This window comes from Gavialis gangeticus, unplaced genomic scaffold, assembly GCF_001723915.1.
Source record: "Gavialis gangeticus isolate Ggan-Ray unplaced genomic scaffold, GavGan_comp1, whole genome shotgun sequence".
Lineage (NCBI taxonomy): Eukaryota > Metazoa > Chordata > Crocodylia > Gavialidae > Gavialis > Gavialis gangeticus.
In genome coordinates this window covers 50,668,904-50,684,196 of record NW_017729032.1, presented here as the reverse complement: position 1 = coordinate 50,684,196, position 15,293 = coordinate 50,668,904, and the positions used below count along the sequence as shown (strand labels likewise).

The window sequence follows — 15,293 nt, the reverse complement described above, 5'->3', positions numbered from 1 at the left end:
AAAAAAAAAAGAAAAGAAAAGAAAAGAGGGAGTTGCATCATGTGAAAAACTGAAAGAAAATATACTAGTTTTAAATAAATATTCTCCAAACTCCCTGGTTAATGAGATGGCTAATTTGACCCTATAATTGGATAAAACTTTCAGCTCTTCATCTTGAAGCTGAGAGGGAAAAATATTACCTGTGATTTCATTTAACTGTCCTTGCCCTTTAACTGGTTCAAGTGGAATGATCACACTTACACGGCCTCCCAGGGCTTGTCTGTATCACTGCAGTTGCCAGTACTTGCTGAGCATGTCCTACCCATCCAAGTCCGCTGATTCACTCCAGAGCCAGATGTTTGCCAGTCAGGCTGTTCTGGGATCACCCCTAGCACCTACTTTCAAGTTGGTTTTATGGACATAGAAGAGTTGCACAGTATAATAATACTGTTGACACGTGAGCCTTCAGCATTAAATGGATGTTGTTCAGGTATAGTGCTAACTCCTCAATCTATAGTTGCACATTGGATACCTTCCTGTTCCCTCTCTGCAGGGGCTTGCTACCTAGTTATAGCCAGGTAGCAAGGAGGGCTTAATTCCCAGTTCAGGTTCTAGATTTGTAATGAATTTTACTGCATTTGAGACTTAATTCCAGATCTTAATAATTCATTAGTAACAACCATATCATGGACCTTTATGTGGCCAATCCAGTAGAATTAATTAGTGTCAGTTAGAAGTCACATTTTGCATAGTTTACAATGAGACTTGATATTGCCTTGCCTCGCTGTCAATCTGTAGCTAGATTTCTAGTCTTAGGTTCACTGGCAGGCCTGATTCACATAAAATAGCTAAACCTGAAGCTACATGAAGCCCTGTTTCACAAAGTACAAACTGGAACACTAGTGTGAACCCATGTAGGGTACAATTTAGTTTGGGTTGGCTAACAGCTTGAGTACCTTACAAAACCCACTTAACAGTTTTGGGCACTTATTCCACTTACTTTTCAAATTTCAAAGCCACATACTTTGGCTAAGCAGAATGGGAGAAAGTTATACACTGATCTTGCATCTTCAAATGAGGGACATTAAATGGCTTTATAGGATGCCAATATTTATTTGAATTATCACCATTCACTGTCAAGGAAAATGTAAGCTTCAAGACATCTCTTGCTCAGGGAAAGCAACGGAAGAATTTGACTACTAGTTAAAGAATTCCCTGTTTAGAAGGGACCAAGACCAGTTAATCACGTCTTAAATAGTAACCTGGCTACACATTCATGCAATTAATAGCACAAAAAAAAGGGAATAAGTCACTAAGTTATTACACAAAATAAATGTAATAACTTTGTGGTTGGTTCTTGTGCACCTTAAATTGAATGTGTGGCCAGCGCTGATCAGCTGACTGATGCTCCCAGCCACAGGAGCACATTGGAACGCTACACTGGTGCTCTGAGTCAGCTGACTGGTGTTCTGAGCCACGGGAATACTGGGCAGCCAGCTTGCTACTTGTCAGTGGAGGAGGATCCTGGGCTCCCCCTGCACCCGCTGTAGGGAGCAATTAGAATCTGATTCCTGGTTCTTCAGTTGCACTTCTTGCCATGCATGTGTGACATGGGAGGAGATGCAATTGCTGGCATTGCAGATCAGACCCCATAGTGCCTTTAACTGAACCTCTGTCAGCATCCATAGTCTCTTCTCTGCAGAGTAGGCTAGGAATACACATTCCTACTTTTGTTTTTCCAGGTAGGGTGTTACATGCATCTGATAATCTAACTGTCTGCAGAATGAGATATTTCTTACTACTCCATCTATTATCGTTAGGGTTAATTTAAGCAGTATTCATATGTCAGGTGAGTCCCAAGTAACAACCAGGCCCTGAGTTTAATCTTCAAGAAGGATTAAACAGTTTATATAGTTTCCTCTTCAGCTCCCCCTACAGGACACCCAGTCTTTCCAATAATTACTCTGTGCTTAAGTACAAATTCACTTTCTTCACTGTGTGCCTGGGTTGTTACATCCTTTCAAGCTCAGGCAGAGAAGCGGAGGAAATGCATGAAAATATATTACTTCTTATAGCAGTCACTTTTGCTAATGACACTTCCTCAGCACACATTTCCCTAGATCTCTGCTCCTATTTTACTTTGGGTGACTAAAGAAAAGAGAGATTGTTGGGAAAGAAAGGTCTTTTTGTGACCAAATGGAAAAATGACTGGGATAGAGAAGAGAAATGTATATGTATGTATGTACACACAGGTCTTTTGATATAAATCAAAAGACCTCCCATCCTGTTAACAGCCAAGAAATAATAAATGTTGTGCTGAGGGAACATTATTGGTCAAAGAAAATAGGGATTTCTACAGCAGTGAGAAACCCTTCTTTTCATTCTATTAAGTAATTCATGGACGAACTCTGGATTCCCAAGATACACACACATTAACTCTGAAATAGAGAATACCTAATTAAAGTGAATAAAACACAAGAGTAACATGACATTCAAACTTTAAATAGTTTAGCCATTTAATATATGTACCCAATTCATATCCCATTTCATTTGTATATTATTTGGAGTCCCCTACTGCTTTATTTCCTTTTTTAAAGAGTAACAAGTTACAAGATGTAAAATGGGATCAAGGATCACACTTTTGAGAAAAGGAACTAAGACCATGTAAGCTCTCAGATCATCAGTGTAAGAGCATTTTTCTCAAACACTGTTTAGTAGGGGTGTGTCAAGCGGGCCATATTTGATTCAGATTCAGATTCGGCCTGATTCAGGGGAGAGCGATTTGATTCGTTGATTCGGATCACTGTCCCATTTCCATTCGGCCTAATCTGAATCTGAAGATTTGATGCTGATTCGGAGAATCAGTGATTCAGCCATAGACACATACCTCAAGGTACCAGGTGCAGCTTGTGAATGCTGAGATGGTGGGGTGGATGGAGCATCCCACAGGAGTGTGGGGAGGGGCCCCCCCATGTGCTTGGCAGCGGACCCAGAAGTAGTTCTGGTCCACTTCTGGGTCTGCTGCCAAGCAGGTGGGGATTCGCCCCCCATCCTTCCACCTCAGTGATCGGCCACAGGTTGTCCCAAGGTGCCCCCCAGACCCAGGAGGCACCTGGGCGCTCTGTAGTGGACCTGGAAGTGGACCAGAAGTGCTTCTGGTTCACTTCTGGGCCCACTGCTGAGTGTGCTGGGGACCCCCCCGCGCTCCCATGGGATGATCCATCTGCCCCACCATCTCAGCATTCACAAGCCACCTGATACCTGGAGGTATGTAGAAAAAACATTTAAAGCTGTGTCTATGTCCGAATCATTGAATCTCTCCAAATCGATTTGGAGGGTTCTGATTTGATTCAGAGAGATTAAATGGTCTCCTGATTTGATTCAGATCTGGAGATTCAGCCGCTGAATCGGGCTGAATTCTCCACTGAATCGAATCAGCGACTGAACCTTCCACACAGCTCTACTGTTTCCTTTATGTGAGGGAAGGGTGGAAACACTAATTGAGCATACTCTAGTAAATAACTCTCCACAGAATTTTATTTCATATTTGGATTCAGTTTTATTAATTGGATCTCTGTATTTTTTCTTAATTTTGCACATAGCTTACTTACAGTATGCCAAGGTATGACCTCAGAGCTGGCCAATCTTTGTAGCTTTGTTAAATATAGCCCCAAAATTGGCAGGTGTATGCAGCGTTACCAAAGTATTCATGCAATTTTGCTGGCACAGGTGCTACATGGAGGAGGCTGAACAGCTTTTTCATTGCTTGTGATCCTTCCATAGGCTTTAATTCAAACAGTGTCAAGATAGCCAAAACATAAGGGGAAATACCTAAGGCTTTTGAAATAAAAGAACTTGAACGTAGTTTTAATCTGCTCCTATGTGCTTGGCAAATGCACATGTGCAAAAATCACGGCAGAACAGAAAAAGAAGAAATAAGATAGAAGGGGAAGAAGATGAAGTGAAAAAGAGCAAAAGCAGAGGGTAATGAGAAAGGATAAAAGAGGAAGAGCGAGAGAAAAATGAATCAATAAAAAGAGAAAATGAATGAAGATACAAAATGGACAAAACTATAAAAATGTGTCTGAGGAAAAACTGGCTAAAACTTGGCAAAGCTTCTGAAAATGTTAATTTTTAAAAATATATACAAAACACAGGGAAAGAGAAGGTTCCAGTTCCATTCTGTCTGCAGGGTCAACTCCTTAAGTTTGTCTTATCGTTCTTTTTTTCTTGTGTTTCTCTTGTGAGGAAGATTGGAATTGGTCTTTTAGAGGTAAGCATCTACAGTCAGAATGTTTGGTCTAAAACTAAAAAAATGCATTGCTAGCTTAGCCATGATCATTCTATTTAATGGAAAGAAAAAAAGGTGCAACACTTTCCAATTTTCCCTTCCAGTGGTGTTGAAGAAACTGTTTGCTGTACTTTCTGTACACAGTTTTGCTGTGCTCTGCTCAATGGTACAAAAGAGGTTATAATGCCAAAGTCTCACACATCCTTTTCCTCTGATAAGGCCTGTGCCAGTAATTATATCAGTCTTATGAGTGCAAGAATTAAGACTGTCCCCAAACTCTATAAAGGAGGAAAGCATAATAGTGTCCTAGGCAATTAAGAAATAATTCATGAATGGCACTTTAGAGGAAATAAAATAGCACTGCTCATTTATTACCTTCTCTTCTGAATCCCCTGGCTGACAAGTAATAACTCCATCTCTTGAGCCCCCAGCAAACGTTGCCTTGCAATTTGCAAGCCACTGTTTTCCAAGAAAGAAAATGTTAGATCTTTTTAGATTAGCTAGATTTAAAGAAGATATTTTAAATCTCACAATGTAATGGTTGAGAAACGTGTTACGTTAGGTGACTGGACATAATCTAAGAAATTCTGCTTCTTAGCGGATTGAGTTAAAAAGCTATGTTTCTGAGTTGTATTAGGGCTTACACTGTAGAAACAAAGCAAATAAATATATTAATTACTATTAAAAAGACAGGAGGAACTTGAAAAGCTAGAGATCCAAATATAGTTGAAATAAAGCAAGATAAAACAGTTTTTATTGTGTTATAACTTCTAAAATAGAGGGAGATACAAGTAGGCACTTCTGAATCCAATATTTATATTTAAATAGTTTTTTAAACAGATATCATATCAAAATGCAGAATAGAATGCTTTAACACAGGGCCATCTAGCTGGCAGCCTGTAAACTACCTTTGGCCTAGGAGGAGTTAAGCTGCAGCCCCTGGGCTCCTGCCTTGTCATTGCTGCCCCCATCATTCCTGCTCCAATAGCAGCTGGAGTCTTCATGCTCCCCTGTGCTCTGCTTGCTGTCTGCCCCCAACCCAGGCATGGCCTGAGGAGCTGAGGGGGAGCCTGGGGCAGCATGCACGGTACAGTGGGGGGCAGGGAAGAGAAGAAGGGGTATGTGTATTGTGTGGAAGTATGCAGGAATGGCCTGCACAGGCATGCACTGCAGCAATGGGAAGGGGTCATGGGTGCAAGGTGTAGCAGGAAGGGGAGGAGGGGGTCACATCTATGTGCACGAGGTCCAAGAGACCTGTGGCTCACTCTGATACAACCCCTGCTGGTGTGGCCCATGGGGCATTCAGCCACTGGCTGCATAGAAGTTGAACAGCCCTGCTTTAACATATGAATACATTGGGCAATAAAGCAAAGAAATATCTGCTTACTGAAAGAGTTGCTTCTTTTCTGTTGTTGTATGTATCCAAATATTCCTGTAGTTCTAAAACACTGAATTTCAGCTTTTCAAGAAGGCCACATGAGAGAAGCTGGAAACATTATGATAAAAAAAAAAGCCAATGAATTCTACTATTAAGGAATATCAGTAAAGTAGAAACCATGATAGACCCTGCAAAAAGCACTTTAAGGTGTACCACTGGCAATCACAATGTTATACTGACACTTTATCATGATGCTAGCTGTACTGGTGAAAGCCAAATCCTAGTGGAGTTAAGGTTTAAAAATACAGTTCCGAAACAACAAACATTTAGACCAATGGTGCTCAGCCTCTGGCCCACAGCCATGTCATCTGGCCTATGGGGCTCCCCACAGACCTGGAAATTTGGCGGCAGGGAAGTGGTGGCAATTAATGCTGCCATTACTTCCACATCACCAAATTTCCAAGCCCCATGGCCAGATGACATTGTCCTAGGTACCAGTTTGGGCTGGCCTGCAGGGCTGGGGCAGCAGGCCCAATCTAGCATGCAGGGCTGGGGCCTGATCTGGTATGCAGAGTGGGGCTGTGTGCTGCATTAAGCCTGCTTGCCAGCTGCCTGGTGGACTGAGCCCACGGACTGACCCTGTGCTTTTCATCCAGCCCCGAAAGGTTGGGCACCACTTATGCCACCATCTTGTCAGTAGTTCCAGCAACCAGTTGTTGGTATGAACCAGAACTTTATTTTGATCCCATCCACAGTGGGTAGTGGTTGGTTGCTGGAGTTATGACCAGAGCCAGAGTGAGAGCTGACTAGTACGGGGTATAAAGCCATTAGAGCCATTAGTACAACAGCAGTAGCTCCTGAACCAGAAGCAATGTAGCCACATTGGTGCACTACTACAAATGAGGCAATTAGCTCTGCTTCAGAAACTTCGCTGTGCTGCTTCTAGGTTAGCAGCTAATGAATGTAGAGCTGACCAATTCCAGTTTCAGGTAATGTTCTAGGCATCAGAGGACAGTAACCTACTGACTTAAATGAAACAGGAATGGGTCATATGGAGCCCTCATCATTTGGCTATCACAGCCAATGGCTTCAGCCATCTCTGTGACTGGGATTGAAGTAGAATTTGATGGCAGCCTTTAACACATTTGAAGACAACTATGTCCCCATCACTTCAGCCCTGAGTATCCTCCCAATATAATTTCATAATATTCTCTCCTTGAAAGGGAAAGGGAAATGAAAGAAGGAAATTAAGAATGGTGAGGGGAGGAAGATACAGGGGAAAGTGAGGCTCTCACAGATCCTCTGGAATATGTCAGGGGGAGAATAGAGTACTCTAGTATGAGGGCAAATGGAGCTTCTGGAATGAGGGAAGGGAAGAATGGTGGACTTTGGTAAAGGAGAATGAGAGCATCTAAAGAAATATGGGATGTGGAGAGAGGCTGGGGGATCCCTGGCATAGGAGGAAAAAAGAGTTGCAGGGAGTCTCTGAAATATCATATTTTCTTGCATATAACGTCCCTTGAGAAAGATACACACCCCTCTTTTGAAGAGCAGAACGAAGGAAAAATAATCTTCTTTGAAATTACTGGTATGTAGCAGTAAGTAACTGAGCAGCAGCAGCTAGGGAGCCAGTGTGTTTAATGTGGTACTCCCTGTAGAACACATAGAGTGTTTTTTTGCCACCCCGGGCCCCCATGAGGCTGCAGAAACTCTATTACCATATTAGGTTTCTTATAATGTGCACCCCAATTTCCAGGAGATGATTTTTGAAAAAACAGTGCATGTTATATCCAAGAAAGCATGTTAGTAGGGAAGCAGAGGGTTCTGAAACAGGGAGCTTGTAGGGAAGGAAGCAAGGAACCACTGGTGTGGACAGTGCACTTGGGCTCCAAATGGAACAAAGCATGTGATGCCCCCAAGTTGTTATTATTTCAAATCTAACATGTAATCTGAAATAGGGCTATCTGGATTTGGAGTTTCACCAGTGTGTATACTAAAAAAGTTCTCTTCTACAGTTCCTCCATACTTGCTTACCTATTATAAATAAAATTTCGAGTGAGCAAGAAAAAAAAACACATCCAATAATGTGGAATATTCCAAGGTTCTCCAAAAGGGCTGTGCAACTAATTAGGTGGAAATCAACTCTACTACATCATGAGTTTAGTTCATGAGATGTTTACAGTAACACCATACTGCACCAAAATTCAGGTTTGGATGTAACCTTGCTAAACAGTGATGAATCCAAATCTAAAAGTCAGAGTTTGGTCATTCTTATTCTCTGGTCTTCGTAAATGATTTAAAACCAATAACCTCAACATGGTTTGTGAGGGCTTCTATATTTAGAAAATAGTAAGAGATTAATAATACCGATATTGGTGTAACTCCTTCTAAGAATGGATGCATTTATGTTCTGGATGGGAAAAGGGTAGAGGTGACTTGTACTAGTATAAGTGTATCCATACTAGAGCTTATATAAATATACTAGTAAAAATAACTCACACTTATAACTAACAGTTATATCAGTAACACTTTGAGACTAGGACTAACAAGCAATAGTACTGTATTACTGTAAAGAAAAACTCCTAAATGCATCTTATTTAAAAAAAATGCTAGCAACTCAGTCTCTAATAAAACAGCATGAATAAATGGAGGTTTGGTTGACCACAGAGAGAAAAAAAAAAGATTATAATCACTAGGGGTATCAGGGCTATGAGTAAGAAATCCAAAGGGACAGGTGTCCCCCTGATAAATACATTCTTGAGCTGACTGGAAATAGGATAAACAGAGAATCCCTTCAGAGATGATTTGAGATGGGATAACTGGAGAATGCCTCTAACACTTATCTATAGAAGACTAGATGAATCTAACAAAGATGACTAGATGACTCTAACAAACAAAAATCTTTTTGTCACCCTGGTTTCCTTGATATGGCACACAATGGATAGATTATTCATGATCATTTATAGGAATATACTTACTGTTTCAGCATCTACAAAAAGAGTGGGGCATTCTGAACATGAAGTCAGCATCTGAGAAGACCTCACAAATTTTGTGCCTATTCCTCTCAGATTGTCTCCAAGGTAACTGGCAGCATCACAGGTTAGGAAGCAGAATCTTTTCTGAATATTCTATGAAACAAAATAGTTCTTATCATATACTTTTCTCCAGGATAAACTTTGTAAACAGAATTGCACACATTCCTGCTTCATGCAACAAATGAGGGCGAAGAGAATGTTTGTTGAGGGATGAGAGGCAATAATTATTACATTGGACAGAGTACTTAGAAGTTTCTCTATCTGGATGGCTATAAATTCATATCTAGCAATGAAATTGCAATTTGTTGCTGAAATACCATTTTTATCATTGTTTTTCTTGTAGCTTTTTCTTGACCTTGCTTATCATCAGTGTTGATCAACACATAATTTTTTGCCCATTTGGGTATTGTTTTGTTAGTATCCAAAGTCAAGTGGCCATTTGTAAAGAATGTTCCAATACCAAACAGCAGCCTGAAAAATTATGAAAGCAATTTCCCCCCCGTCATTGCTAGAGCATCTCTGCTGCTTGGGAAAGTTCCAATAGTATCAAATTGCATTTGGGAACTATTGCCTACAACGATGTTTGATATCTTAGCAGTCACTGAACCCAGAAGAGCCCTTTGTCCTAGTCTTCAAGGAACATGCTACTGCTGTTACTTATTTAAGTGATTTCCATTTAATTGATACCTGAACCTTTAATGAATTAATACAATCATGCAGATATAATTATCAAAATTATACTGACAGATATCATCAGTACATCACTGAGGCCAAAAGGGTGAGACATTTTATGGATAATGAGAATACTCAAAGTTACACCAGCCAGAATAAGCAATTGAAAAAGAGACCTATAATCTCTCACACTCTGGGCCTCAAGCCAATGACTAATTAATATTAGTTAGTAGAAAAGGACTACTGAAAACAGTGTTGTTAGCTAGTACTGAGTTTACTAATTCTATATGGAAAAGTACTTGCCAATAAAATCTGTGCTCATTTTGTATTAACAGAAAAATAGAAAAAAAGTGTTCTCAGAATGTTTTCCTTTTTTGATCTGATATTCTCCTCCCTCAACTGGAAAGAAACATGATTGCCAACAACAAACATATTAAACATTAAGGAGCTCAATTATAAACCCATTTGTCAGTCTTAAAATCCATTACAGCCTTTGATCTGAATGAACGTAAATACTAAGATCCATCTTAGAGCAGGAATTTAGCAAAGATTACCTTGAAACCAATGAGATTCCATCATTCTACTGAGGAAATACTTTACAATTTTGAAAAATTAAAATTTCCAGGAGAATGCACATTTCACCAGCAGACTCTCTCTATGCCTGAAGAAGGGTGTTTGTGCCCAAAAGCTTGCAAAGAACAAATTTTCCAACTATTTAGTTGGTTAAATAAAAGCTATCATGTCTACCCAAAGAACCTTGTCCGCCTACATCCTTAACCAACATAGCTACAACCAACAACCCTAGGAATCTTAAATAATGATTTTGTGCTGTGGGCAAACACTACAGTCAAACAACTAGTGGTAGCTCTGATTCCAGATGCTACTGGAAATAAAGTCCTTTCACTAAATAAAATATTAGGTTAAGAGGCTGCTCCAAACAGTAATTTTGTTTCATACACAAATATTTTGGCAGTTCTTCAGACTGCAAGCCTAGCACAGTTTGGACTTGTTTATGAAACTTCCTGTTGGCCTGAGTCAAAAGTCTTTTTAAGTGAGCAGATCTGTGGCAGAGTTTTATTGTGCAAAAACACTGCAAATGCAGACAAGTTAGGAACTTAAGAAAAAAAGACTTGGGGAAGAACATGTCCCTGTGCTTTGACCTTAAGAGGTGAAACATACTATTGCTCTTTTAATCTCTAACTTGGAAATGCCATTTTGAAATTACACATCACCTTGCATGTTAAATACTGTTAGCCAAACTTTGTTATAATAATTAAACATTGTATTTGGGAACTATGCTGTATACTTGGCATTGAGTATTATACAGAAGAAAGTATGTAAACTACTAATCATTGTATCATTGTAACAATGCCTGCAATTAGAGACAAACAGTTCCCTTAACTGTAATTTTAAGGGTCACAGTTAACATAACCTTATTAATATTTTAGTTTTCATGTTAACATACTGTCAATCTTTTTTAGCACCTGTATGTCAAACATTTACCTTATCATCTTCTACATCTGGCATACTTGGTAAGAAGAGACTAAAATATGCAATATGAAAAAGCACAGGACTGAATTTCAAACATGGGTGCTCTAGCTGGGTACACAAATTAATGCTGAAGTGCCTAAAATTACTATTTTCCAGCAAGTGCTTAAACAAGGACTAGAAAGGCCAAGCTTGAAAAGTGAACCTATAAGTGTGTTCAAAGCAGAATGTAGTATATGTAGCAGCAAAGAAACAGAGACAGAGCCTAGAGGAAGCCAAGCATGAGTTCTTATTTTAAGGATCTACTACAAAACACATGTCAAAGTCCCTAGATAATATGGGGATGGCCATGTAGCCAGACATGTCATGATACTGAAATGTGAAAATTCAAGGTTCTTTGTCCTCTATGGCCAAATGGAACTAAATTCTACATGAAGGAGCCTGTATTCTGTACAGGCCACCTGGAGATTCTGCTGCCACCTTACAAAAATTAAAAAAAAGCAAGCAAAGTTTTTAAAAATTAATTAGTCACAAAAATTATCCATAGGGGAGCTGAAGTAATAGCTTTCTGCCCCCTACGCTTGTGTGTTTATTTTTGGTATAATGCAGAGCTTTGTGCTGCCAATATGGAAGAGAGAAGGGAACTGAAGCATATAGGAACTCAGTAAGGGTCAGCAGAGCTCTGGCACTGGCAGGGCAGTATATGAGGCAGTTTGAAATGAGCACATAGCTGCTAAAGTGATCAGCTACAGAACATGTAACCATGGTGACATTTGAACAGTTTTCTTTAGTATTCAAAGTTAAACACTATTTGATATGAATGTGACATTTTGCATCTCTCAAGGTATGGGACTATGAGAAAGTTTAAAACAAGGTAAGCCAGCTTGCGAATTTATGACATGTCAACTAAACTTATGGCAATTGCCCATGTGCGTTATTCCACAAGAAACATGAGGGAGTTTACTACTCGATGAAAGCAGGTCAAGCTGTCTCATAAACTGAAGGGTGAGAAGGTATATTCAGGCACTTGTAAACTGTTCATGTCACCATCCTATAGCTTTGATTTCAGGATATTTGCAGAATTAAAGAATCATTATTCCTTAATACTTGGTTCACATCTCATAAATGTTAACTTCATAAGTATATTTTAAAGTAAGGTAATTTTTTAAAAGAAAAACTGTCCAAGGAACATGCATGCAACAATGTGTATTCTGTGGCCAATTCTGTGGCCAGGCAATTTTCCAATACATAAGATTACAAGTACAATCATAAATGATAATCCATTACTACTACCACCACCATGACTAAATAATGTGCTGGGGAGTCAGCACATTTATCTAAACTCACTGGTTTTAAGTTATGTTGTCTTACCTTAAACAGGGAGGAGAACACATGAAAGGTATAAACTGCACAGGACCCATCAGAATCACACATGAGCTGGTTCATATGACTACGCCAGGCTTCTTCTGCATCATCACATGCAGCTGGTTGAAATGCAGCAAGGATGGCAGAAAAGAACGGTGAGGGAGGAGGGGAGGCATTTCTGTCACCTTCACCAAAACTGTAGAAGAGAAAATAAACCATGTAAGTCTATTTCCATTCGACTCCCTGTTTTCAACTGCTTAGAACTTTCTGAAACTATCGCTTACTGAACTGTCCATGCTTGGTCTCTGACAAAAAAACCCAAACATTTTAGAAAACTGGGCAAATACAGCACAGCTATTTTTGAGTAACAATAGAATAAAACACACATACATATTTCCCATTATAAAATCTGTTTCCACCCTCAGCATTCTTTGAATAGCTTAAATTCCAGATTTCTTCCTTTGGATCACAGACAAACAGCCTCATGGAGGAAAAGTACATTGTGAGTATTCTGACCAAATTGGTGTAGATATAACTTAGTACAGCCTATAAAAAAACCTATAACAAAGTGTAGTAAGTTTAGAATTGGTTTTCCAGCTATGGTGGGTACATAGTAGACATCCATTTTCCCAGGGGAATTTTCAGAAAAAATCTTACAAGAAAGAATTCTTCCTGGAATGCTCTGGTACAATAGGGTAATGTGCTAATGGCTGCTTCTTCTATGGAGTGCTAAAATACTTGCTCCTGGGTACTCCCCCTTTGGAGTGATGTGTGCACATGGAGGGATACATCCCTGTGCTTCCCAACATGCAGGGCAAGCAAAGAGAAAGGCAGACTTCCTGTGTGATCTTCTGCTTCCTAACTTTTCCACAAGGGTCAGCCACAATCCAGTCTGAAGTGCACAGCTCTAGATAGCTGTAGTGTTCATATACCAAGCCCTTAAATTTTCCAGTGTGCGCAATGAGGCAACCCTTCACAGAGCAGCCACACGTTTAGGGGAGTACCAAGAAGAAAGAGATATGACATGACCCCTACCCATGACACACAAGAAATCAGTGCTGAGGCTATATTGCTGATTCAGCTTTGAGTAGTTTACCATGCACACTTTGGCTAAGTACAGTCAAAGAGCCTGAGGCTGAATCAGTTCAATCTTTGCAGGTCAGTCTAAGCTGTGTAGACAGAACCAATTAGCAAGTGAACACACTTCACTTTTGATTCCAGAAATGCAGCCACATGCTTGCAGTGGCCCAGGCCAGAAACTGGGAATGCTAGAACATGCCTCCCTGCTCTGCTGGATCAGAAAGCTTGGGCCATTGCTAGCCTCCTCATCCTACAAGGGGTGGCTTGCAGGGGAGGTGCAAAGCATCCTGGGATGCTGGGGGACCATGAGTTAACTTGAATCTGGAGGGGATCTAGAATGGAAGTTCAATAAACCAATTTAACCTAAATAGGGTAAGTTTATACTACATCCATCCAGGTTTATCTTAAACTGGCTTTGGCCATTTGGAAAGTGGTTTATGTGCACTGAACTTCTGTTGTGTTAGGAGATGTGAACCAGTCTCCAATCACTTATACTGATTTATGTGTCATTTCTGTCCCTAACCTTTAATTATAACTGTCCTTTTATAAGGCTTGCTTAACACAGCTTTTAATGAAATATGCAGTGACTGGAACTGTACAGATTATATATAAATCTTAGGGCTGTGCAAAGCTTCAGTCTCTGATTCGATTTGGCAGAAATTTGACCCGATTCGGTGGCCGAATCTCTGAATCCAAATCAAATCAGAGGACCCTTTAATCTCTCTGAATTGAATCAGAACCCTCCGAATTGATTCAGAGAGATTCAGAAAGATTTGGAGATTCGGACATAGAGACCATTTTAAATGTTTTTTCTACATACATCTAGGTAGCAGGGGCTCATGAGTGCTGCGATGCTGGGGCGCATGGAATGTCCCACAGGAGTGCAGGGGGCTTGCCAGTGCGCTTGGCAGCAAACCCGGAAATGGACCAGAAGCAGTTCTGGTCCACTTCCGGGTCTGCCAGGGAACGTGCTGGGGGGTCCCCCAACACCTCTCCCGGCTCAATGACTGGTGCCTTCTGGGTTTGAGGGGGGCACCTGGGGACCCCTGTGGCTGATCACTGAGCTGGGGAGGTGCAGAGGGTCCCCACAGCATGCTCCCCCGCAAATCAGGAAGTCGACCAGAAGTACTTCTGGTCCATTTCTGGGTTCGCCGCTGAACACGTGGAGGCCCCCTGCACACCTGTGGGATGCTCCAGGCACCCCAGCATCACAGTGTTCACAAGCCGTTCCTGCTACCTCAAGGTAAGTAGAAAAAACTTTTGAAGTTGTGTCTATGTCCAATTGCTGATTCTCTGAATCCGCATCGAATCTTCAGATTCGGATTCAGCTGAATCAAATTAGGGACAGCGATCCAAATCAACGAATCGAATCACTGTCCCTGATCAAATATGGCCTGCTTTGCACACCCCTAATAAATCTCATTCAATTTCTGCTATAAAGGATGTTTTGCTTCAGTTTTTAGAGTTTTAGTAAATATAGTTGAGCAGAAAGATGCTATGAAGTTTTTTTCAACATGTCACAAGGTCATGTAGGTGCCTTGTGCCTAGAAAAGGGTTAAGAACAGCTGCCAAGCACCAGGGCAGCTCAGCTGCCGGTTGCTGGGGCAACCATGTGGGTCAGGTGACCAGAAGGGGGCAGGGCTGGGCCCTTATAAACAACCCAGGCCGGAGCCTGGCTGGCAGTTCCCTTCTGACAGCTGGAGGAGCAAGAGCTCTGCAGTGGAGCTGAGCAGACTGATAGAACGAGTAGCTGCACCATGTGCAGGTGGAAAGAATCCTGACTACGAGGTTTTACTGGAAAGCCAGGTGGGGCCTGGACTTTATGGTATAGCCAGAGGGCTTATTATTATGTTGTAGCCGGTTGGCTCATGGTTTTGTGTTCCTTGTTTGATACTGTTAAACCGGAGGACTAGGTGAGGCTGTAGGGGGTGCAGCTTGTCACTCCGAAAGGAACGGGGAACAATAAGCATAGTACCATGTATAAGGGGATCGAAGGCAGCCTCCC

The 15,293-nt window shown here is 40.9% G+C and overlaps 1 protein-coding gene across 1 annotated transcript in view; it reads right to left on the bottom strand.

The window, feature by feature from the left end:
* The window catches only part of FRY (FRY microtubule binding protein), a 480,115-nt gene that overhangs the window by 40,727 nt on the left and 424,095 nt on the right, over nucleotides 1-15,293 (bottom strand). The window contains exons 55-58 of the mRNA XM_019523795.1: nucleotides 12,215-12,404; nucleotides 8,627-8,776; nucleotides 5,658-5,756; nucleotides 4,646-4,729 (exon numbers count right to left, since the gene is read on the bottom strand). Coding sequence (XP_019379340.1) covers nucleotides 4,646-4,729; nucleotides 5,658-5,756; nucleotides 8,627-8,776; nucleotides 12,215-12,404 — 523 coding nt within the window. The remainder of the gene's footprint in view (nucleotides 1-4,645; nucleotides 4,730-5,657; nucleotides 5,757-8,626; nucleotides 8,777-12,214; nucleotides 12,405-15,293) is intronic.